The sequence below is a fragment of the Capra hircus genome, chromosome 27, assembly GCF_001704415.2.
Source record: "Capra hircus breed San Clemente chromosome 27, ASM170441v1, whole genome shotgun sequence".
Lineage (NCBI taxonomy): Eukaryota > Metazoa > Chordata > Mammalia > Artiodactyla > Bovidae > Capra > Capra hircus.
The window spans coordinates 29,122,652-29,145,455 of record NC_030834.1 but is presented as its reverse complement, the minus strand read 5'-3'; the positions used below and the strand labels follow the sequence as shown (position 1 = coordinate 29,145,455).

Below are 22,804 nucleotides of genomic sequence, written 5' to 3'. Positions count from 1 at the left end.
AGAATAGGACGGATTAAAAGTTTCATTTTTTGGGTCAATGCTTGCTGCCAAATTTTCATATCCTTTATTTTTAGATATAGTTGGTATATAGAAAAACAAGTAGTAGACCTGGTATTAGCAACATTAGATCTTTGAGTTAAGTACCTTCTTTGTTATAACCCACTGCACCTTTGTTCTATAGAGATGTAACTTTAATGCTTTAAGGAGATGCAGATTAAAAAAAAACACATTCAGGGGAAACAAAATTAACATTCATTAAGGAAGAGAGCCAAAAAGTGTTAACAAGCCTCTTGGCCAGAAGATAATGTAAATCACCTGAGACCTTTTGTATACAAAATGACATACAGAAAGAATCTGGGTTGCGAACGCTACATAATTTTGTGTTACCCATTGATCTCTGTGTTTTATCAAAAGTATAAAAGGCCTTCTGAACAATAAAGGATGGGGGCCAGTTTCTCGGACCAGTTTCTCGAACTAGTCTCTCGGCCTGGTTTCTTGGGACTCTGGCTCCCCCCATGTCTCTCTCTCTCTCTTCTTCTCTCCCCTTCCCTCTCTCTGCTCTTTACTTTAACTTCAGGCTGAATCTCCATCTGGGGCGCGGAAGCTCGCCAGGTCTACTTACTTGCCCCGGCTGTTAAGACCCGCACGAAAGGGAGCTTAAGGCGAGGCACCCTTAGATATTCAAGTGGGCGCCGGTGGCCCAACGTAGATGGTGCCAATTCCTTGTCTGGAATTTTATTGGCCTTCCGCGTAAACCAAGCTATTCAGCCCTCTTCCTCCGCTTAATCTTCTTACTACACTATAGTTTCCTAATCTAATCTTATATTAATAAATAAACAAGTCTTTCCACGCCAACGCCGTCCACCCTTCGAATTCCCTGGATCCACCGGGGCTGGACCCCGGCATACATGTTTCAATGCTATTCTCTCAAATCATCCCACCCTCGCCTTCTCCCACAGGGTCCTTGCGCCTTCTTAAGGAATGAACGTCGTTGCTCTTTGGTCCAGGGACCCTTCCATGCTCCATTAAACAGTGTCCCCTCTGGGACATTTCCCCAAATCAGGGCCAGACTGCTTGGGCTCCACCCCTACCTCAGATCAGGACACCTTAGATAACCATCATATGATCCAGGTTCCTCATCTGTAAAATGTGATGTTATAAAAAGTAACTCATCTAACCTTCTAGATGGTAAGAGATGAAAAGACTCAAGAAACTTTGCAGTCAGGTGTCGCACCATAACCCCTCACCCCTGCCTCATATGCTGCAAATGCCATCTGTAATGGTGATCATCTTTCCCCAAAAGCTGTTCTGGGGACTTCTTGAACACTGTCCTTAAAACGACAAATTCTTGGCCTCAACCTCTGTGCACGCCTCTACCTGCTTCCACTATGTAGGAAGAATGGAGAATGCTGTTCGCTTGAAATGATGAAGGTTCCACTGAGAACACTGGCTCACAGCAATCATAAACTCATTGTGCTTTCAAATGTCAGGGATTAAATAGATTCTAAGGAGCCACAAGCTTTTGTCTATAGCTGTTCAATTCAGGCAATCATTTTCTACCAGACTTCTCCCAGGAACAGTACAGACCTAAACACCTTTACCCGCCAAATCCCCACACTCTCCCTGCAGACATCTACAAGGCACACACTCACCCTACAGCTTTTAAAAACAAGCCTCCTTTGACCGCTGGAAGTATCCAAGAAATCTGCAACCTCAATATGTAACTACCAGACACCAGGCTGTGGGAGTGACTCCAAAACAGTGTGAGATGAGCAGTCTGGAACTTTTCAATAAATCAGCCAAAGACTGATTAAATTATCCAGGAAATAAACCAATTCACCTGTATCCCAGGTTTTACTTTTGTGTCTTTTCTGTATCCAGGCCTTAAGGGTACAGTCTTTGAAACCAATTTCCTTTCATTCATGAATGTACTTGTTTAAGAAAAATTGACATACTTGGCTCTATGTTTAAAATACCGTCCTTGGCTTCTTTTTGTGCTAGTGAATAAGGTAAGGGAGCAGGTCCTAGGATGTGTGCATGCTAAGTTGCTTCAGTCATGTCAGACTCTTTGCAACCGTATGGACTGTAACCCCCAGGCTTCTCTGTCCATGGGATTCTCCAGGCTAGAATACTGGAGTGAGTTGTCATGCCCTTCTCCAGGGGACCTTCCTGACCCAGGGATAAAACCTGAGCCTCTTATGTCTCCTGCATGGGCAGCTGAGTTCTTTACCACTAGCACCACCTGGGACCTCTCCTTTTAAGTACTATCTTGCTCCCAGCCCTGGAGAGCCGGAGGGGCATGCTGCCTTGTCTCAGGTGCTGTTTTTGTTTGTTTTGATGCAAAGAGGACAGTTTAGAAGACCTCCTTTTGGTCCAGGAGATCCTCCCAGAACAAGCAACATAAAACCTGCCTGCCTGCCTTCCATTTTTTTTCTTGCCCTATCCTTTGTGGTAGAGGAGCCTGGATGCCGTTACCTGTGTGAAAGGAAAGGATCAGAGGGGCATCCTTTGGGCTTGAGCTGAAATGTGTTGCCAAACACCACGCCTTTCAAGATGGTTCTCCGGCGCATCCTTAGAACCCTGCTTTGGGGACTGGTACTTTAATATGGAACGCGGAGTCCAAATGACACAGGTAGGGCTGCCCTCTGTTGCCCTCCTGCCTGAGGCCCCTGATTCGGAAGCTGCTAGAAGAAGCCCCTGGCAAGCAACAGAGGCCAGGTCCTAGGGTAAGCCTTGTGGTATATGCTGGAGTCATACCAGCGTTCAGCTGACACCCATGAGCACCCTAGAGAGAACCGCAAAGTTGGAAAAAATAAAATATAGTCCTTACCCTCCAAATGGCAGTGAACACTGTGGGCGTATATATGAGAGAACAGGTGAAATGAGTCCACAAGTGAGAGCACTGAGGAGGGAATTTGAAAACTAATAGATACTTCAAATGAGTTGAGTAATAGGATTTTAATTTTTTTAAGAGAAATTTTAGGTTGAAGGCAAGGACAGATATTTCCTATATACGCCTCTGCTGTCTACACAGCCTCATCCACGGTCAGCACCCCACACCAAGGCGGTACTTTTATTACCATTTATAAACCTATGTTAACACTCCATTCTTACCCAAAGTTGTAGTTTACATTAGGGTTCGCTGTTGGGGCTGTGCAGTCTGTTGGTTTAGACAATTGTATAATGACATGTGTCCATCATTATAAAATCACGGAGTATCTTCACTCTAAAAATCTTCTGTGCTCTACCTGTTCTTCCCTTCTTCCCTCCAACCTCTGGCGACCACTGATCGTTTTTGTTGGCAGAGTTTTGCCCTTTCCAGAACACCCTCCGGCTGAAATTATACAGCATGTAGCCTGTCAGATTCGCTTCTTTCACTTGGGAATTTGTTTTTAAGCTTCCCCCAGGCCCTTTTCTTGCTTCATAGCAGCTTTATTTTTAGTGTTGAATAATATTCCATTATTTAGATGTACCACAGTTTAGTTATCCATTCACCTACGGAAGGGCATCTTTGTTGCCCCCAAGTTTTTGGCAATTGTGAATAAAACCGTCCGGTTGTCACACAAGCATTGCACATGTGCTCTTACCAGTAAACTTAAAGCCAGCTGTGACACACATCATAAGTGATTATACTCTGTGATAACTCCACTAGACAATTTTTTTTTCCCATCTTGAACATTGGGGTCAAAAATAGTTTGAAGCAAAACGATTTCCATTAGCATTCTTTAAATTTCTTACCCAGTTCAGCAGTATGATCTGAAAGTCATCACATGTTTTCCATATGATTTATTGCATACTCTTCCCCATCCAGGAACAACAGCACAAGGACAATATTATTATCATTTCTCAACAAAAACCACCTTCATTCTTTATACCTTCTCTCACTGACAACACACAGCCGACTTGCTTTGCACACTGAAATGCTTCCCTCATCATTTTAGTAGCTGTAATTACACAGTATTGTACAGTATAGCCTTCTGTTAAGGTTAAAAGCCTTAGCAAAACCAAGAAGTAAGCATTTGAACTGTTACCCCTGCATCTACTGATAGGCGAACTTAAGTACATATTCCATAACTTCTAAAAGCTTATGTCTTTCTCATAACATAAATTCTCTTTAATGTGGTACAAAATGTGTATTTAGTAAACCCAAACATCTTTTGAAATTCTACTAATTAACCCAAGAAAGACTGAAGTCAGGCAAAGTGGACTGTGTTTGTATTTTGAGGACAGAGGAGTTCACTGCAAGCTTTCTCTTAAGCATAGTTATGTTCTCTTGGGGTCAGGATTTTGAAAACAGTATTTTATCAAACTAGCTTTCTTTAACGGCATATGCAAGGGGAAAAAAAAAGTTTTGGAATTTCAAAAGAATTTCATCCTGACCATTTTTTCCTCAAAGTTTAAAGAATACCGTTTCATAAATCATTAAAAAAATTTTTCTCTTTAGTCATAATCTCACACTATAATTTTTCTAATGAATTGAACCTGGATTTACCATTTTACAGAAGACAACATAGATGCCAGTCACACAAAGGGGATATCTGCTCACACACCTTCAAACAGGAGGGTCACAAAGCCGCCAGGAGGATGATGGGAAGGGAATCAAACCAATACCTCCGCGACGCAAATGGCCTTCAAACCAAGTGGCAAAACGCCCGAACAGCACTTTGTACTCCAAAGAGAAGTTAGCCGGGTGCACACCAGTGGACTTACTCAGCCTTGGAGCTTGTCAGCTCGTCCGGAGCATGTTTCTGCTCCAGCAAGGAAGAGAGTACGTTGGCAGCCCCTGCAGGGCAGGGGAGAAGCGGGGAGGCTCCCTGAAACAAGTGGTTTCAGCAGCTGCTAGAAACGTCCCCCTAAGACCTCCTCCCCGGGGCCGGTGAGCCAGGAGCGGGGGTTCCTCGCAGCCATCCCGGCGCGTTGTCCTGGCCTCGACTGAATTCAGGAAAACCCTGGAGTCAGCTCAGCAGCCCCACCTGAGGCACCAAAAACTGTAATTGAAAGTGTCTGGGTCCGGCTGCCCACCCATCAAAAGCCGATAAAGAGGCAAGGTTGGTGGAAAGGAAAGGTTGCTTTACTTCCGAGGCCAGCAACAGAGGGGAGGGGGCCAGGCCTGCAAAGGCCGACTCCCGCCACTGATGCTCACTGGGCAAGAGCTCTTATAGGTGGAAGGAGGGGTCTGATGCAGGAACAGCACCGTCAGCTCTGCCAATCATCTTGAAATTGGTCCTGCGGTGATCTGGTCAAGTGTAGTTGGTGCAGTTGTCTTCGGTTCCAGTTCCAGGATCGACGTGCTTCCTATTTCTTTGACGCCAGCTCTCAGAGTTGTGGCGGGTTATGTCGTGGCTACAACCTGCAGGGGGCTTCAGTGCCCACAGAACGGCTCAAAGGAGCTGGCTCAGAGTATCATCTACAGCCCTTGAGGACGAAGGAGATGAAACATATTCTTTGGCTAAAGTTTTCCATGGACAAAAGGAAGGCAGAGCACATGGAGTGTCTTGCTCTGTTTCAGTATCAATTAGAATATTGGCTGCTGTACTCAAATACAGTGAGAAAGTGGAATGCAAACACACACACACACACACACACACACACACACACACACACGCAGATCCCCACAGCTGATCGTCATTAAGAATTTTCCTACAGCTTGAAGCATCAGACATTTGTAAAGGATTAGGGCAGCTTGGTTCTTCCTCTTGTAAGAGAAGACAAACCCTGAGTTTCTTGCTGGCAGAGCTAGGACCTCATCATAAGCCCTAGTGAGAGATTTCAGCCCATTTGTTCTAAATAAGAATATGGTTTCTCCAGGCGGGGCTCCACCAGCTTGTATCAGGCCCTGGGCCTGCATTCCATGAGCAATCTCACACTAAATATTTACCAAGCACTTCTGAAAAATTTCAGTGAGTCTGAACTTTAATAACTCAGGAAGTACAGTTGTGTAAATAAGAGGTTTTACCACACGCAGGGAGATGAAACGGCACTGGGGGTGTTGTGTGTGTGTGTATACTGGGGAAGGATACTCATGAATGGGGCTTGCTCACCACATGAAACACTTTAACAGATTACAATGATTTCACAGTGACGTGGGGAGAGTTCCCGAAGTAAGCCATTTCCTTCCCACTTCATCGGCTGCCTTAATGTTCCAAGCCTGGGGATGAATCAGCTTTGTCCCCAGAGTACACCTTGACAGAGGATAAGAGGGTTCACTCTGTGTTCCTGTCTCCTTTTGCGAAAGCATCAGAGCACCCGAAATCCATGAAGGGAGAAGGTGTGTTTGTTACTACATCTTTAACTGCAGATTTCTTACAGATAATAATCTCCGTGCCCCCATGACAGTCACTGCCAAGGTCCTCCAGATACATAGGGGTCAGAATCGTGCTGCCTGCATTTCAAATTAACATACAGAAAACTCATAAGGAGACCGTTCTGATTTTGATTTACTCTGTTACTCTGAGCATGTAACTGTTGTTTCAGCATTAACAAATACTAGAGCTTTTTGGGCACCCCTGGGGCTCAGACGGTAAAGAATCTGCTTGCAGCGCAGGAGACTTGGGTTCGCTCCCTGGGTTGGGAAGATCCCCTAGAGAAGGGCATGGCAACCCACTCCAGTATTCTAGTCTGGAGAATTCTAGCTTTTTAGGAGTGGGGAGAATTCTAGCTTTTTAAGAGCTTTTTTAGGAGTGGGGAAAAAAAGAGTGCTAAAGTTTCATAGTTGAGTTTTTACTAAATGTGTTGCTTTGTAGCACATAATCCTGGAATATTTCTTGGTCAAAGGTCATGACTACTCGTAAGTAAGCTTTGTTCACTTTGTGTGCAAAGGTTAGAGATTAAATTAATATATGTTGATGCAATCCACAAGATGAAGGGAGCTTGAGTGACTCAGAGGATGGATGAATGGAGCAGAAGAGGGGCAGAGTGAGGAAGGGCATGCGAGCATCGGAAGCACCAGTACTTGGGCCAAGCTGAAATGTAGAATGTTTTTATTTTGTTCAATGAAGCAGGTGAGAGAATGAGGGGCGACAGGGTAGGAAGCTATGATCTTGACCTGAACATTTCCATCTTACTTCCCATTAAGAGAAGGGTGGGCTCCCAAGGATGAAGGGGGCTTTCCACGTGGCATCTTTGTCATCATGGACAAATGTCTTCATTTCTCTATATAAATGGGATTGTAAAAGATACTCCCCCACACCATAGTTGTAAAGCTTATCTTGCTAGGCTCAAAGAAGAAAGCCCAGTGCATAGACTCAGGAAGGTTTGATGTTATTATTCTAGTAAAGAACAAACCTAGCCTTGTCATTCAAGGTGGCAGGGGCGGGGGGCGGGGGGGCGGATCTCCAGAAGCATGGATCATTCAAAACCATGGCATAGACAGTATATGGAAGAACCATGACCTGAGGGTATTTTTTAATTTTGTGAAGCTCCCCCTTAGAAGTAAACACTCGGCGTTTTTATCATTAAAATAAAAAACTCAGAATTTATTATTATTAATAACTATCTCAGTCCAATAAGTCCTTTTAGTTGGAGAATAGTTTTGTATTTTGAACATTCAGTTTAACTAAAAGAATTCATGTTTTTAATAAGGTTTACGAATGAAGTTTTATTTTATCCATCCTAACTTAAAACATCTATTTGAAAGTAGGCTTATTTTTGAAAGAAGGGAAAAATACTCATTAGAGGTAAAAATTTAGATCATAAGAGCATCACTTTAAAATGTCGTTTGTAATCCTAATTGGCAGGTGGGGTTCACATTTCAAATCTGTGGTCAAGAAATGGAACCGTGCTCCTAGGTCTGTGGCAGGCACGAAGGGCTTGACATGTCCTCTGGGGAGATGGTTTGTTTCTTTTCCTCTCTCCTCATCCTCAAACTGTTAGGTAATATCCATAAACATCAAAATAAATGGAAGCAAGAGTCATGAGACATTTTGAGAATTTCACTTTACCCCTTAAGATAATTGGATGATGGCTGTTGGTTTAGAAATCACTGAGCTCACACTTCTCATCTCTTTCTTGCAGACCCTGCAAAAGGTCTCAGCTCTGCTCAAGATGTATGTGGTCCCATGACACTTTCATTCAAATGCCATGCCTTTCCTTTCTTCCTTATGTCCAGCTTCATCAAAACTGGAGCCTTTACTGTGGTCACTCTCTGCAACAGCACAGTGACCCATTAATGACCCAAGTGTTCACAGAAGCAGAGGTTTTCTTGGGGGAAAAAATTACTTGTCATTCTCTTCAAGTGCCTCATTCTGTTTGCAGTCGAAGCTGTAAACTGCTGGTAAGAAAATTACTTTCTGACAAACAACGTTCTCTCGGCTGGTGCACTAATCGAAACTGAACCAGATGCCTTAGATGGAGAGCAATCAGAAAGTTCATGGGGTGAACTGGTTGTTGTTTAGTCGCTCAGTCGTGTCTGACTCTTAGAGACCCCATGGACTGCAGCCCACCAGGCCTCTCTGTCTATGGGATTTCCAGGCAAGAGTACTGGGGGTGGGGGGGGGTTGCCATTTCCTTCTCCAGGGGATCTTGCCAACTCAGGGATTGAAACTGGTCTCCTGCATTGGCAGGCTGATTCTCTACAGCTGAGCCATGGGGGAAACCCTCACGGAATGGACGCCAGTCTGCAAAAGAGAAAGAACAGCCCACACTGGATGCTTAAAAAGTGACTGACCAGACTCAGCAGGCTGGTGAAAGTGGGGAATGGCCGCTAGAGGGGACCCACATCAACTGAAAAAGAGGCTGGGGGCGCTGGGCAGGGGGTGCGGATACTTTTCCAAGTCCAATAGACTATAAACCTAGATGGGGTATTGATATGGAGTCCCTGAAAACTGAACGGATATGAAGGCTAATTTTGTGACGATGATCAGTTCTTGTCTAGACTTTATTTTTCACAGGAACAGGAAAAAGAGCAAGGTTGTCCAACGTCCCCTAGACCAGGGCTTTCTGGCACCAAAGTCCTGACCCCCCAGCCCGCTGGGTGATCGGGAGGAGCCCAGGGCGCCAAAACACAGGGACAAGACCTCTGGTTTAGAGAAGCCTAGCACCTGAAGTCTGTAGAAGGCAATAGCACCCTACTCCAGTACTCTCGCCTGGAAAATCCCATGGACGGAGGAGCCTGGTGAGCTGCAGTCCATGGGGTCGCGAAGAGTCGGACATGACTGAGCGATTTCACTTTTCACTTTCCTGCGTTGGAGAAGGAAATGGCAACCCACTACAGTGTTCTTGCCAGGAGAATCCCAGGGATGGGGGAGCCTGGTGGGCTGCCCTCTATGTGGTCGCACAGAGTTGGACACGACTGAAGCAACTTAGCAGCAGCAGCGCCTCACGTCACTGTACCATAAAAACATCATCTCCTACCCATGCTGGGATGTGGAAAAGGCAGGGGAAAAAAGCGTGCATAGAAATATCACTGGAGAAGGAAATGGCAACCTACTCCAGTACGCTTGTCTGGAAAATCCCATGGACAGAGGAGCCTGGTAGATTACAGTTCATGGGGTCGCAAAGAGTTGGACATGACTGAAGTGACTTATCACAGCAAGAGCACTAGGTCGATTGTAAGGAAATGTAAAAATGCCGTCAAAGTTCTGCCGTTTTTGTTGTCTTAGGTCTAAATTTTATTGTAGGCAATATTTTGAAAACAATCCACGTACCTAGAAATCTGTCCTGAAGAGGAAAAGAAATGAATCTACAAAGACATTAATATTGGATTAAAAAAGACATTAATGTTGGGACCACTGTGAGAAATCATAAACATCATTAAGCATAGTAAAATAGATAGGTTCTAAATCCATATTATGAAACATTATGCTCTATAAAAGCATAGAAACATTATGTTCTTCATATGCTCTATGAAACTCTTTAAAAAGGCATTTTCTAAAAAGGATCATTTACATGGTAAAGCAGTGAAAAGCAGGGAGCAAAACTGGATACAAAGTACCAAGTTTGTAAATCAAACTTCAGTAGCACATGGAGAAAAGAAAATCAGACCACACACACAAAACAATAATGGATTTGTTTTCTGGGTACAAGCGTGTAAATCACTTCAGTCGTGTCTCTTTGCAACCCTGTGGACTGAAGCTCGCCAGGCTCCTCTGTCCATGGGATTCTCCAGGCAAGAATGCTGGAGTGCGTTGCCATTTCCTTCTCCAGGGGATCTTCCGGACCCAGGGATTGAACCTGTGTCTCTTGCACTGCAGACGGATTCTTTATTGACTGAGGTACCAAGGGAAGCCCTGATTATCTCCTGTGATGCTTATATTTAGATGTTTTCAAACATTAAAAATTTGAACTAAGCTGCTTCATAAGAAATCAGAGGAAGCCAAGAAGAGAGACACCAAGGAGGATGTTGAGAGCCTGGCAGAGTCTGGCAGGCAGCGAAAGTTCAGTGGCTATTTATGAGACAGGAGCGAGGATGAACACACCCAGCGACCCTCTGTGAACACGCAAACACAGGAGAGGAACTCTCTTTCAGCAGCATTTTTTTAATTAAATATTTGGCATGCGGGATCTTTCACTTGGGCACACAGACTCTCTGGATTCTTCAGTAGCGGCACCTGGACTCCAGAGATCTTAGTTCCCTGAGCAGGGGTTGAATCCATGTGCCCTGTATTGCATGGTGGATTCCTAACCACTGGACCGCCAGGGAAGTCCCTCAGCAACGTTCTTAAAGGAAGAGAACTCAAAGAGTCAAAGCTTCTCCTAACACTTGTAGATAACTTGGCTACTAACTTGCATTTTAATGTTCAGTAAATAGCAGCAGGCAAAATTCTGTAACTGGTCATTTTGGCAACTCAAAGCACTGATTCCTCACAGCTTAATTCAGTCTTTTCATTAAAAGGAGTAGACAACAGCTTTTGAACTCATTATTACTCATTTATAGCAAGTGTGTCTTGGGTCACCCTTCCTTTCTCCTCCTTCACTATGTTTTTAAAATCGACCCCCCAGTCCTAGGTGAAGCTTAGTTTCTTTGGGAAGGGATGTGAACTTAGGAGGCCTGTTTCTTTTGTCACAAATAAAAACCCAAAAAGCTTAAGGCAGCTTCCGGAAAGGCGCTGGGTGTCTCTCAGCACCTGGAAAACGTCTCTCACACTCGCTGCAGGAGATGTGTATGATAGCTCCACACACTTTATGATAAAAATAAATGTGACGAGCACAATTACCTAATGTAAATAGACTCTTCCCATCACACACACATAAATCTAAATTTTAGAGACGGAAGTGAAAAAAGCCAGTCCAAAATAGAAATTCAAAAGTTCAAATGTTTCGAACTAGCATTTTTTTTCTCTAATGGATACTTAGTCTGCAATCTCTTTTCAACTAAATCATAATTTCCAAGGGCAGCAGACAAAGAATGTGGCAAACAACAAGTGGCCTTCAAATACATCACCAAAAAGTACATATAAAACACCGAATCCAGATGGAAATGACATTTAGAAGCGCTCAGAAACACGCAGTAGAATTTTCTAAGGCAGCTGAATTTTGCAAGGGAACTCTAAATGGGCAACAAACAAACAGTCAAACTGAAATCTAGTTGGGGAAAGTGACAGACCCTGACTTATACCTATCAAGGGTAATGGAAATAAGAGTCTTTTAAGGAAAAAATGGACAAGCATATGCTAGTTCTATGTGGTTGCTTAATTTTTCTGTAATAAAAGTGTTCAACACTAATTCATATAGTTGGTGTTATGTTAACCATTTTCATTTGAGACCTTTATATAATTTGTTTATTCATTTCTAACTAGCTCCGGATGATGCCTCAAAAAAAAATGCTAATAGTGTTCAGTTTGAAATACGGTCTGTATAACATTTTGGAAGGTCAAAGTATTGTCAAAATAAAAACCGACAGAGTGCCAATGGTGGTGGGTAGACTTCCAAGGTGATCCACAAGAACCCCACCTGGGGAGTAATAGTATAATTTCCCCTTGAGCAAAGATGTGATTTGCACATACAATGGGAATCCCCATGATTAGGTCACTAATCAGTTGATTTTTAATTAGTCAAACGGCAGAGCATCCTGGATGGGCCTGACCTAATCAGGTGAGTCCTCTCCTTAGGGACTGAGGTCAGAGATGGGAAGCATGAGGGAAGTTCTGCTCGCTTTGAAGCATAAGCTACTAAGTTATCAGAGGGTCACAGAGCTAGAACCTGAGTCAGAGGCTGCCAAAAGAGTGGGTTCGGTCAGTGAGAAAGCAGGAAACTCAGCTGTACAGCCAGTAAGACAATGGGGACCTATGTCTCAATGACCCCAGGGAACTGAATCTGCCCACAAGATGCAAGCCTGGATGAGGACCCAGACCTTAGGAGGCCACAGCCTAGAGGAAAACTTGGTTTCAGCCTTGCAAGATGTGAGCAGAGATCCTGGTCATGCCATGCTGGGCTTCTGGCCTGCAGAGCTGGAGCTAACAAATGGGGGGCATTTTAGGTCACCATAAGTACGGTGATTCGCAGGGGAGCACAGGGAACTAACAGTAATGTTCTTCTAGGCCCTGGGGATCAATGGTTAAGAGCATATTCCAGACTTCCAGTTTAAGATGGCAGAGGACTGTATTTCTTCTCTTGAAAAACCAAGACAGGGAAAGGGAGAAAAAGCTAAAAAGCAACCCCGGTTTCAAAGCAAGTAAGAGGTGGCAACTGTAAAGCACACTATAGCGTGTGAAGATGGGTGGTGAGGGGAGTGATAAATCCTGCCTTCGCAGGGGAGGAATCAGACCTTGCAGCCTGGAGAGGTCGTGCAGCCTGCAATGATTTCTCGTTGGAAAATGGGCAATGAATGGGGTGGGTCCCAGGGGTACGGGTTGCTTCAGCTTATACAAGTTGTCAGACCCCAGCCTCTCAGCTCGGTTCTGAGCAGGACTGTTCCCTGGAATGAGAGCTGGGGGACTAAGTGCATGATAAAACCGCCAGTCTTCCCATCCAGTCAACTTTAAAGTAAGAGCAACAGTATTTCTCAAGCAGAAATGGAAGGTCCCTTCCCTGGAGAAGTGAATTCTTAAAGTAAGACCTCTGGATATCAGCAGAGGTCCTCTCATAGTTTTGACCACATCTCAAGAGGCACTTTATGAATCTATGAGAGATCACACCTGTTTCCCTTCTTTTTTTTAACCTTCTAATCTTGGCCTTTACACTAGCTCTTCTGCCAGCAATGCTGCTGCCCCAGGTGGCCCCATGGGCATCATTCCCCCTTATCAACTTCAGCTGTTTATTCAAATACCGGCTTGCCATTGAGGTCTTCCACAAATATACCTCCCATCCCCAACCGTCCCCATCACTTTCCTTCCCACATACCAAGTTTCCCCTTAGCGCTCATCACTCCATACTGCTTTGTATTTTAGTGATCTACCATTTCCCCTAGTCATCCATCCTCTCTCTGTGTAAAATCTAAGATGACAGAGCAATTTTTGTCCACATAGAACAACACTCAGTAGGTGATCAAAAAGATTTTTTAAATATATAAAAACAAAATTTTTAAAAATAAGAGAAAAGTTAAGGCAATTAAGAAAAATAGAAAGTTGCAAAGTAGATGGGAAGAAACATCATATACTGCTTACCTCTGTGGTACATATTTACATCCTCAAAGCAATGAAGACATTATGAATGAATGAAGCCAAAAAAGTAAGCTGTAACAATACGGGAGGATAACAAGAGAATTAGAGGTTTAGAGGTTTGATCATCTTCTGCAATCCCGAAAATTAGTGACTCAAGAAATATACACTTAAAAATTTCAAAGGAAAGAAGAGAAAAACAGCATAAAGAGTTACAAGTGGTTTCAGCAAAATGTGTTTGCTGCTTTTGGTTGTACATATTTTAGCTCTCTTTGATGTTTAAACTCTATGTATTAAATATCATGTCATTTACTAAAAGGGAAAATGCATCTTTGCAAAGTTATAGGAACGCCTGATTCTTTTAAATTCTTATCACAGTGGCTGGCACGTGGTCGGTACTGAACAAGTAGCTGTGGGACAGAGGGATGGATTCTGACTATAAATACACATGGAAGATGACTTCTGGATTTCACTTTAAATCCTATAGAAGTAGGATATGTTTTGACAAGAGAAAGGTAAAATGCTTCACAGAAAGCTTTGTTTGTGACATAAATAATAGGTGAAAACTATACATGCACCGAAATTATGGCCAAGTAATAGCAATAAAATAATGTAAGAAAAAAAAATTTTTTTAAGTCGCTGCTACTGCTGCCAAGTCACTTCAGTCGTGTCCGACTCTGTGCGACCCCATAGACGGCAGCCCACCAGGCTCCCCCGTCCCTGGGATTCATTCTCCAGGCAAGAACACTGGAGTGGGTTGCCATTTCCTTCCCCAATGCATCGAAGTGAAAAGTGAAAGTGAAGTCACTCAGTCATGTCCGACTCTTAGCGACCCCATGGACTGCAGCCTTCCAGGCTCCTCCGTCCATAGGATTTTCCAGGCAAGAGTACTGGAGTGGGGTGCCATTGCCTTCTCCGTTTTTAATGTTAGAAAATGTTTATTATATAAAAGAGTGCTGTGCCTCTATACCTATAGTTTTGAGCGGTATCACGTGGCCATATACTGCCACCTAGTGGTAACATCTGTAAGTACAGTCTGGTTTTGGCAACTGGGAGAGACTTTTCACTTTTAAGCCAAAAAACCTATCCATCTATATCCATCCACCCTTCTTTCTCAATTCATTAACTGAATCCTGAACAGGAGTATAAATACGGAGGAAAAAACAGACAGCAAAGCTAAAGTATTTTATTAATAATTTATTGTCAGTAAGAAAGACTGGTTAATGGTAGTTTTCAGTAAAAACCTTTACAAGACCTTGCATCACAAATATACAGACACTATAAAAATTGTGTCGTGGTGGTTTTGGTTCTAAACGATTCTGCAGAAGGTCCTCATTACACTTTCCAATAATGAAAAATGTTTATAATCCTAAAATACAGCAACCCATTTATTTAAGACATGTTCATGGATCAGATCTGTCCTCATCCTATGTACAGCTGGAAATGAATGACTATACTGAAATGTATGAATGAAATGTCCTACTTCAGCTGAAAAGGACAGAGTGAAACCCTGGTTATATTAAAAAAAAAAAAATCAGGGTGCTAGGTAAATGACAGGAACACCACCAAAATCCGGTCAAAAACAAAATGTACGAAGTCATCTTGAAAATCTAGGGGAAAACTATGAAAAATCAAATCTGTACATAAAATTTACAAAAAAAAAGGAAAATTAAAATAATCAGATCTATATAAATACATGAATCATGCTAACGAGAGAGAGGAGAGCTGATTTTCGCTTCATTGTTTTAACACGGGACGAATGCAAACACAAAAAAAAAGTCTGGAAATGGAGCGGCGGACGTCAACCGCATCTGATGACAGTAGGTCAGGACACTGGCGATGGCGAACAGGTCAGGAGGCGCGGGCGGGGGTTCAGTGCAGCCATGCCCGGGGGCGGCTCCCCGAAAGCAAGGGGCGCAAGCGCTGCTGCAGAGAACGGCGCAGGGCAGGGCATCCGCTGCAGGGATCGCTCTAGGTTCGCTGGGGTTCAGGCACTTGGGGGGGTGGGGGCGGGAGGCGGGTCTGCGGGGTCAGACCTCCGTGTGCTGCTGCGAGTCCAGCGGAGGGACTGTCACCTCCTCGAAGGGGCCGTCGTCTCCGCTCTCGTAGTCACTCATCATGACCTCCGACTCGGCTTCGCAGCACGCGGACACGTCGGAGCAGGACGCCGTGGAGGCGTACACCGACAGCGGCAGGCTTTCCACCGCGGGGGCTTCAAAGGTCCTGGGGTACCCCGCAGGGTAGGGGGCGTAGGGTTCTCTGCGGGCGCTGCCGTCACCAGCGCCGGCTTTCTGAGGTTCGGACAGGTCCACGGCGTAGAAGCTGGGCAGGTACTGGTTCGGGTGGAACCTCTGCCGGCCTCGGGAGGCGGAGCCCGGGCTCCCCGCGGCCGGCGCGTCCCTGGGCGGGTGTATGGATTCGAACTGGTCGCTGAACTCGGGGGGCAGGGGCGGGAGCTCGTCCGCGCCGGGGAAGTCCTCTGGCGGGGGCGGGAAGTCACTCTCGATGTCGTAGCCTCCGGGGTAATAGTCCGTATCGATGGCGTTGGGATCGGCCGAGTACAGGGGGGTCTGCTCGTCGATTACCTCGTAATTGGGGAATTCCTGGATGTCCGGCAGAGGAACGCTGGGCATCCAATCCGACGTATCCCAGTGATACCCTTGTTGGAAAAGAAAACCAGATGTTAAAGTGTTTTCCTCCCCAGCGCGTGTGCCGCAGAAAAGGGCCCAAGGTATGCAGCACGCACAGGCGCAAAGGCATCCATCCCCACGCACCGAGGGCCACCGTCGGGGCAAGCCTCGGTCCCTGCTTTGACCCCCTCCCCTCCTGCGCCGGTTCTGAGACCCTCTATGAGTTAGGCTCTGCTCCTGAAATCAGGACTTACAGTTTTAGGTGAGTACCTAACTTTCAAAGAAACGTTAAGTTTTTATCAGAAGAAGCAGTATGCTAGCGCCTAGAGGACATGCACTTTCCTTCAAACGATTCCAATCATCCTTTGAGCTTTTCTGCAGTCATTGAGAACCCTCTGCCCTCTATGAAGAAGAGTGTTAGTTCAGCCTGAGGACCTTGATAAAGAAATTTTGTCCTTGCAGAAAGGCGTCTCAAGAATGTCACCTGATCTGCACTACTTGTCATTAAAAAAAGATACCAACGAATGTGTCTTTCAGATAATAAAAGTAATCACTAGCATGCAAAATTTTTAAAGTAAATTTCCTTTAGAATGTCATAAACTTAATGTTACAATTGTACTATTTTCCATGAGTCCTCAGAAAGACAATAAATTTTATTAATTTAGTAACATAGCAAAGCATGCCTCAAAATCAAACGAAAGGCAATTAAACATTGACAAATGTAATACAAATGTAAAAATTTGGATAAACTACAGTAATTTTGTTTCTTTAAAAAGGACTAAGGGTCATTTTCAACTTATATAAAGGTATAATTATTAAAAAAAAAAACAAAAAAAACCTTCCAATTTGGGGGTAGCCTCCCACCCCAGGATTTTTGAAATCCTTTGGCAGCCAGTGAAGGTGAGGCAGGCGCGTTTAGAATGCAGGCCACAAACACGGACGCAGTAGTTACGGTGCAGACACGTGCAGCAAGTCAGCACTGGGTCAAGTCTCCGCCCATTTGTTTAGTGAAAAATCAATGAACACCTGGCATGCATAAGTCACCTCTTGATTTGCTGAGGTCAGGAGCAGCCAAAGACTCTTTTGGTTGCAGAGTAGAGAGAAAAGAAAACACTTGTAATTAAAAGAGAAAGACGGCTGAAAAGGCAATAAAGATAAGTCCATAACACAATATAAACCGTTTTATAAAGGCCCAGTCAGCCATGTACTGTGCCTTCTACGCCATTATCTATGAAAATCCCAAACGGTGAGAAACTTGTGTAGCACAAATAAAATGGGACGTGGGAGCGGAGGGAGAAGATGAGGGATGATGAACTAGGGATGTGGCCGGGAAACTTGGACAGGATTTTACTTTCTTTCCCTTGTTTCTGGCAAGCTACTCCTGAAAACGCAAAATTTTGTTAGGAGTAATTGAAATAAACTGATAAGGAATTTAAATGACCCCCTCATGTTACTGGGAAATATTAAAAAATCAGTTTTTTTCCTAAGGCTGGGTAACATCAGGTTGCTTAGGTGATAATGCAAAAGACATAGCTATAGGTACATGAGAGACCCAAACTTTATAGCACAATATAGCCTTCACATGTCCATAATTCAGAGAAACCACGAACACACTTAGATACTGATGAACAGCTAAGAGAAACCAGACCTTGCCCTAGTTGAACATGATTTTATATTCACATTGTCCACTTTCCTTAGAGACACCGTCAGCTGACTTTAACCCTGAGCCCACCCAAATCTGTCTGGCCTCTCCCTCTCCTGGAGTCCTTGTTTTGCACACAGAACTCCAGCAAAGGGCAGAGTTAACGTGAATCATGTGACCGTGGAGCAGGCTGCTTACCCTGGCTAAGCTTCAGCCTCTTCTCTTTGAAATAGAGGTGGAAATCCCTTAGTTATTGTGAGGATTAAATCAGATAATGTAGGTCAAGCACTAACCATTGACTATCACTGTAATTCTTACTGTGGAAATAAATGACTAGTAATTTTCTAAACTAGACCCACACTTTCCGTGCATTCAATGATGCTCTTGAAAACCCAGTGATAAAGTTACTTGGAACAAATAAGATTTGATTGATGGTTCTCTTCTAGGAATTTAAATCAAAAACTGAAAAAATTGTGGTGATTTCTAAAACATGAGTAAGCCAGTATTTAGCTAATATTTACCTCTGGAACTATTCTTAAAAGCCTGCTAAAAATGTGGTAGTTTCTTTCCAAAAGGAGGATTGACAACTTCTGTTCACTAAACAGCCATTCCATTATTCTTAGTTTTCCATTTTAAACTCAATTTATATTTAATATGTCAAAGATATTTTTCAATGAAAGAGACTGACATGAAAGAACTATTCGATTCTGTTTCTTTAAATTCAGTCAATATATTATATAAATATTAGGGTTTCATCATGGGAGAACTAAGATTCAGTAGACACAATAGAGATCCCCTTCTGATACACCAAGTAAAGACATGGTAACTTCTTGGAAACTAAGTGTAAGGCTCACCAGTAACTGAAATGAGTCAGCTGCACCCCATCAAACTTGGCTTGAAAGCATCCTTCTCTCACCTATGTCTCAGCAAACCTATTTGTTATCCCAGCAGAAAGGATTCCCTAAGCTTCCTGGGCTCCCAGTGGTCTAGGCCAGTAGTTTTCCAAGTGGTTCTCTAAGTGGTTCTTAGACCAGCAACATCAGAATTAACTGGGGGCTGGTTGGTTAGAAATGTGCATTCCCAGGGCCCCAACCAGATTTGCTCAATCAGAAATCTTGGAGTTAAGGCCTAACAATTACGCTTTTCACAAGCCCTACAGTGAGCTGATTTCTAGTCTGAAAATACCTGTGCACTTTGCATGTGATAACTCGAATTCCAGTGCCCTGATGGAGGGCTAATTTGAACTAATTTCAGGCAGGAATTTCTTAAAATTTTGAACAGATGAAGCTTCCTATGAAATGATTTTTACTCAACCAAATATAAAAATATTGCCTTCTATCATCTTCTACAATGTTCCTCGACCATACGGGAAAATACAAAAGGAAAGAGTCAGGTATAGGCAATTATAAAAAGCTGTTATACTTAGTTTTACTCCTATTCACATGAAGAGAATTTTCTATATTTCTAAAACATTTCTTTTAGATAATTAGAATTACTTTTAACTTCTTCATACTGTTCCCAGTAAAGGCAGTTGTCAAGACCCTAGGGTGACTTCTGGCAACTGTGTAAATTCACTGTGAACCACAAAAAAGTAACAGAGACCACATACATACGTAACATACGTAACATACGTATATAACGATATTTCGCAACACCTCTGGGTTATGAATGGACACACCTGAACAGCATAAAAGTATTCAACCTCTTCAGAAGCATCACATAAGGACTTTGTACAACACTACAACAGCAGAAGCACACCACTCCAGGGACAGTCACTGTGAACACCAACACAGAACACACACACAACTATACCTTCTTCAGTCACCATGTCAACGACAGCATTGACAAGGTGTATTACAGTCACTATGGAAGCTTGTGAAAAGGCACAAGAGCAGTAAATTAGAAAGACCTTCAGTGAGTCAGGAAACTGCATTAAATATGATTTCTGCATATTATACAGTTTCTACCTCATAGTTTAATGACGTGAATACTTGAAACATAGCTATATAATTATGCATGATCTCTGCACTTGTTCCTTATATGTCTCAGATTTTTCCAATCAAGTCATATATTTGTTATCATTAATCAAAGGAACAGAGTAACGAGTAACCATATTATACTGTAATTTAGGAAAAGAACTTTCAGCCATAAATTTGTTTCACAATTACAATTATGAATTAAGTCAGGACAAAACAACCCTGATTTTAACATCCCATGGGCAAAAGCTTTCACATTCAAAGAGTCAAATACTTGGCTAAGCCAATTTTCTGGGTCCATTTAATACACTCATACATTGTTTGCGGGAAAAAAATTAAGAGCTGCATAATAAGTTAAAATATGCAGTATGAATACAAAAATGGCTTTGTCTGTGTTCTCTGTACTCCCACCCCAATTTTCTTGTCTTTCTGCAAACGAGTTAACAGCTGGTGAGCTAACATACCAGCAGAGAAACGCAGACTGTCTGCCTGGCTGTTTCCTGTGTAAATCCCCTTTTCATTCCTCTATTAAACTGTTTCAAAGTATTTATGCCAAGATAAGTAAGTGTGCACGTAATAGGCAGAAGGATAGCCTCCGAAAAGGCCACATCCTCGCCCTGGGAACAGGTTACCATCCTTGGCCAAAGGGACTTTGCTAATGTGATGAAGTTAAAGAGCCTGGGATGAAGAGACTCCCCTGTATGATCTGTGCAGCCCCCATGTAATCGCAAGGGTTCTTAAGGGGAGCAACTTTCCCAGCCGTGGCTGGAGAGCTAGGACTACAACAGACAGACCGGTGAGGGGCAGTGTTGCTGTCTTTGACAGACGAGGCCATGAGCCATGGAATGTGGGGAGGTTCTAGAAGCTGGAAAAGGTACAGGACAGGGTCTCTCCTCTGGCGTCTCCAGAAAGGAGACAGTCCTGCTGATATCTTAATTTCAGCCTGCTGAGACAAGCGTCACACTTCTAAACTGCAGAACTGTAACAAATCTATCTTGTCTTAAACCACTAGGTAATCTATTACAACAGCCTTAGAAGACTAGAAACATGATTTAAACATACTCTTAATACAGGCTTCAAATTTATGATTCATAATGATTAAAATTATGATAAAGGTTAAAATAAAGACACTGCTGGATAGTATATTTTTTCTCACATTGTATTATCTGGCAATTAATTTTCATAACTAGTTTGACCATAGCTTATTAAAAGTATCTAGGACTATTAAGAAGAATGATGTTTCAGTTAAAAGAAAAAAAAACCTAGGAAAAGAAAGAAAATACTGGCAAAATTCTGAGATTTATGAAGAGCATTTAAGGACAAAGATATAAATTATTACATGAATTGGCAACTCTATGTTTTAGAATTAAACCTAATGAAAGAATTCTACTTTGTTGTTGGTTCGATAAGCAGAGCTCTATCCAAATACTTTATCTCTTAATAATAAACACTGTTGCACCTTCATATCATATATAACATACATATATAACATGCTTGAAATGGCTCAGGAATGAATGGAACACACATATGGCCATCCTTAGTTTCGAAATGGTCTCTGCAGTGTATTATGGACCATCTACTCTGGGTTTAAAAACAATCAAATAATTATTAGTGAGTTATTTCCTTCCATCAGTAAACTAACTGTTTACACATGGCATTTTTATGCAAAAAAATTACAATCAAACTAATTCTGACATTCAAAATTTTCCACTAAAAATTCATTTTATAGGATTTCTGGATACTGAGTTTTCTCTACTGGTATGTGCTAATATGATAAAGCTGCTTATCAATGCCATTCACCCTCAAAGAAACAAAACTGTCAGCAAAGATCCCACTGTCAAACTTTCTTCATTAGAAATATAATCCAACTTACTAGCAATCTCTTAAACTGCGCTCTCAGTCAGTACGCTCTGATCCAAATGGGAGCTGAGGCCGCAAGGGAGTCGGTGGGGAGAGACAAATAGAACCTTGTAACAATCACAGGTGCTGCTCAAGTTGCCCGTGTCAGACTATCGCATCTCCTCTTAGGGCTGTGGGGTGCGAGCATGTGTGCAACGCAGGTGTGCTCAAGGAAGCTGGTACGAGGTTTTGTTTTTTTTTTAAATCCACATAACTTCTATAGCATTCACTGTCATGGAAGAAAGGTCGATGCAGAACTAACTGATCAGACAGAGCTTATCTTTCAATCAGCTACATTTTCTTTCTTATTATGACCAGCCACTACCGTTCCAATTCCTAAGCATGAAGGACGTTTTCAACATCGTCCCCCGTGGACGTTCATGCAAGGCTGTGTTAACTGTGGTCGGAAGTGAAGTGTGAAGACCGTCTGAGATGGAACAGCGACTGTGTCCCTGTCCTGTGTCACGTGAGCGGAGCTGCGGACGGTGAGCGCTGCGGATGCGTGTTTACTCACCATTGTCATCGCACGACTCCGACTGGAAGGAGCTCAGGGAGTGCACTTCGGACAGGCTTTCCCGGGCGCTGTAGGGCTGAGACGGCTTCTCCTCCAACGGCTTTTTGGAGAGACAAGGATCAAGATCCACTACCTTAGCTAAAAGGAGATGACAGACAAGACAGTTACACGCCACGAAGGCAGGAGACTCTCTTTTCTTCCCTGCTGTATCCTGACACGAAGCCAGCATGACCCGTGGACTGCCTGGGATTTATTCAATAAAAGAACACTGAAAGAAAAAAAAAAAGAAACATCTCCAAAACAGAACAAGATACAAAATACAAAACCTATAAATACAGCTTGCAGACTCATAAGAATAGAAATTCTCAATAAACCGGCCTGTGGTGGAGACTATCAGACAACATGGGGAATTAAAATTTTATTTGAAAATGGTAATATATAGCTTTTTCAAGGCACCCAATAGACGTCAGGCCACTTAAATATTGTCTCGTCTTCCGGCCACATCTGAGAAAAAAAAAAATCCTATCATGCAAATGCCCTCCCAATTTTTCTGTCATAAAAATCCCCCCACCAATTAGAGTTGAGAATCCAGATCAATTACAAAAACG

The 22,804-nt window shown here is 43.1% G+C and overlaps 1 protein-coding gene across 9 annotated transcripts in view; it reads right to left on the bottom strand.

Moving 5' to 3' along the window:
• The window catches only part of FAT1 (FAT atypical cadherin 1), a 122,909-nt gene continuing 114,822 nt past the window's right edge, over positions 14,718–22,804 (bottom strand). For 4 of the 9 annotated variants that reach the window (XM_018041850.1, XM_018041855.1, XM_018041851.1 and 1 more), the window contains 3 exons: positions 22,197–22,334; positions 17,192–17,245; positions 14,718–16,194 (listed from right to left, as the gene is read on the bottom strand). In XM_018041850.1, coding sequence (XP_017897339.1) covers positions 15,566–16,194; positions 17,192–17,245; positions 22,197–22,334 — 821 coding nt within the window. In that variant the 3' untranslated portion in view covers positions 14,718–15,565. Of the gene's footprint in view, positions 16,195–17,191; positions 17,246–19,619; positions 19,680–21,656; positions 21,710–22,196; positions 22,335–22,804 lie in introns of those variants that run through there. The other 5 variants (XM_018041854.1, XM_013975391.2, XR_001917360.1 and 2 more) reach the window with 4 other exon arrangements.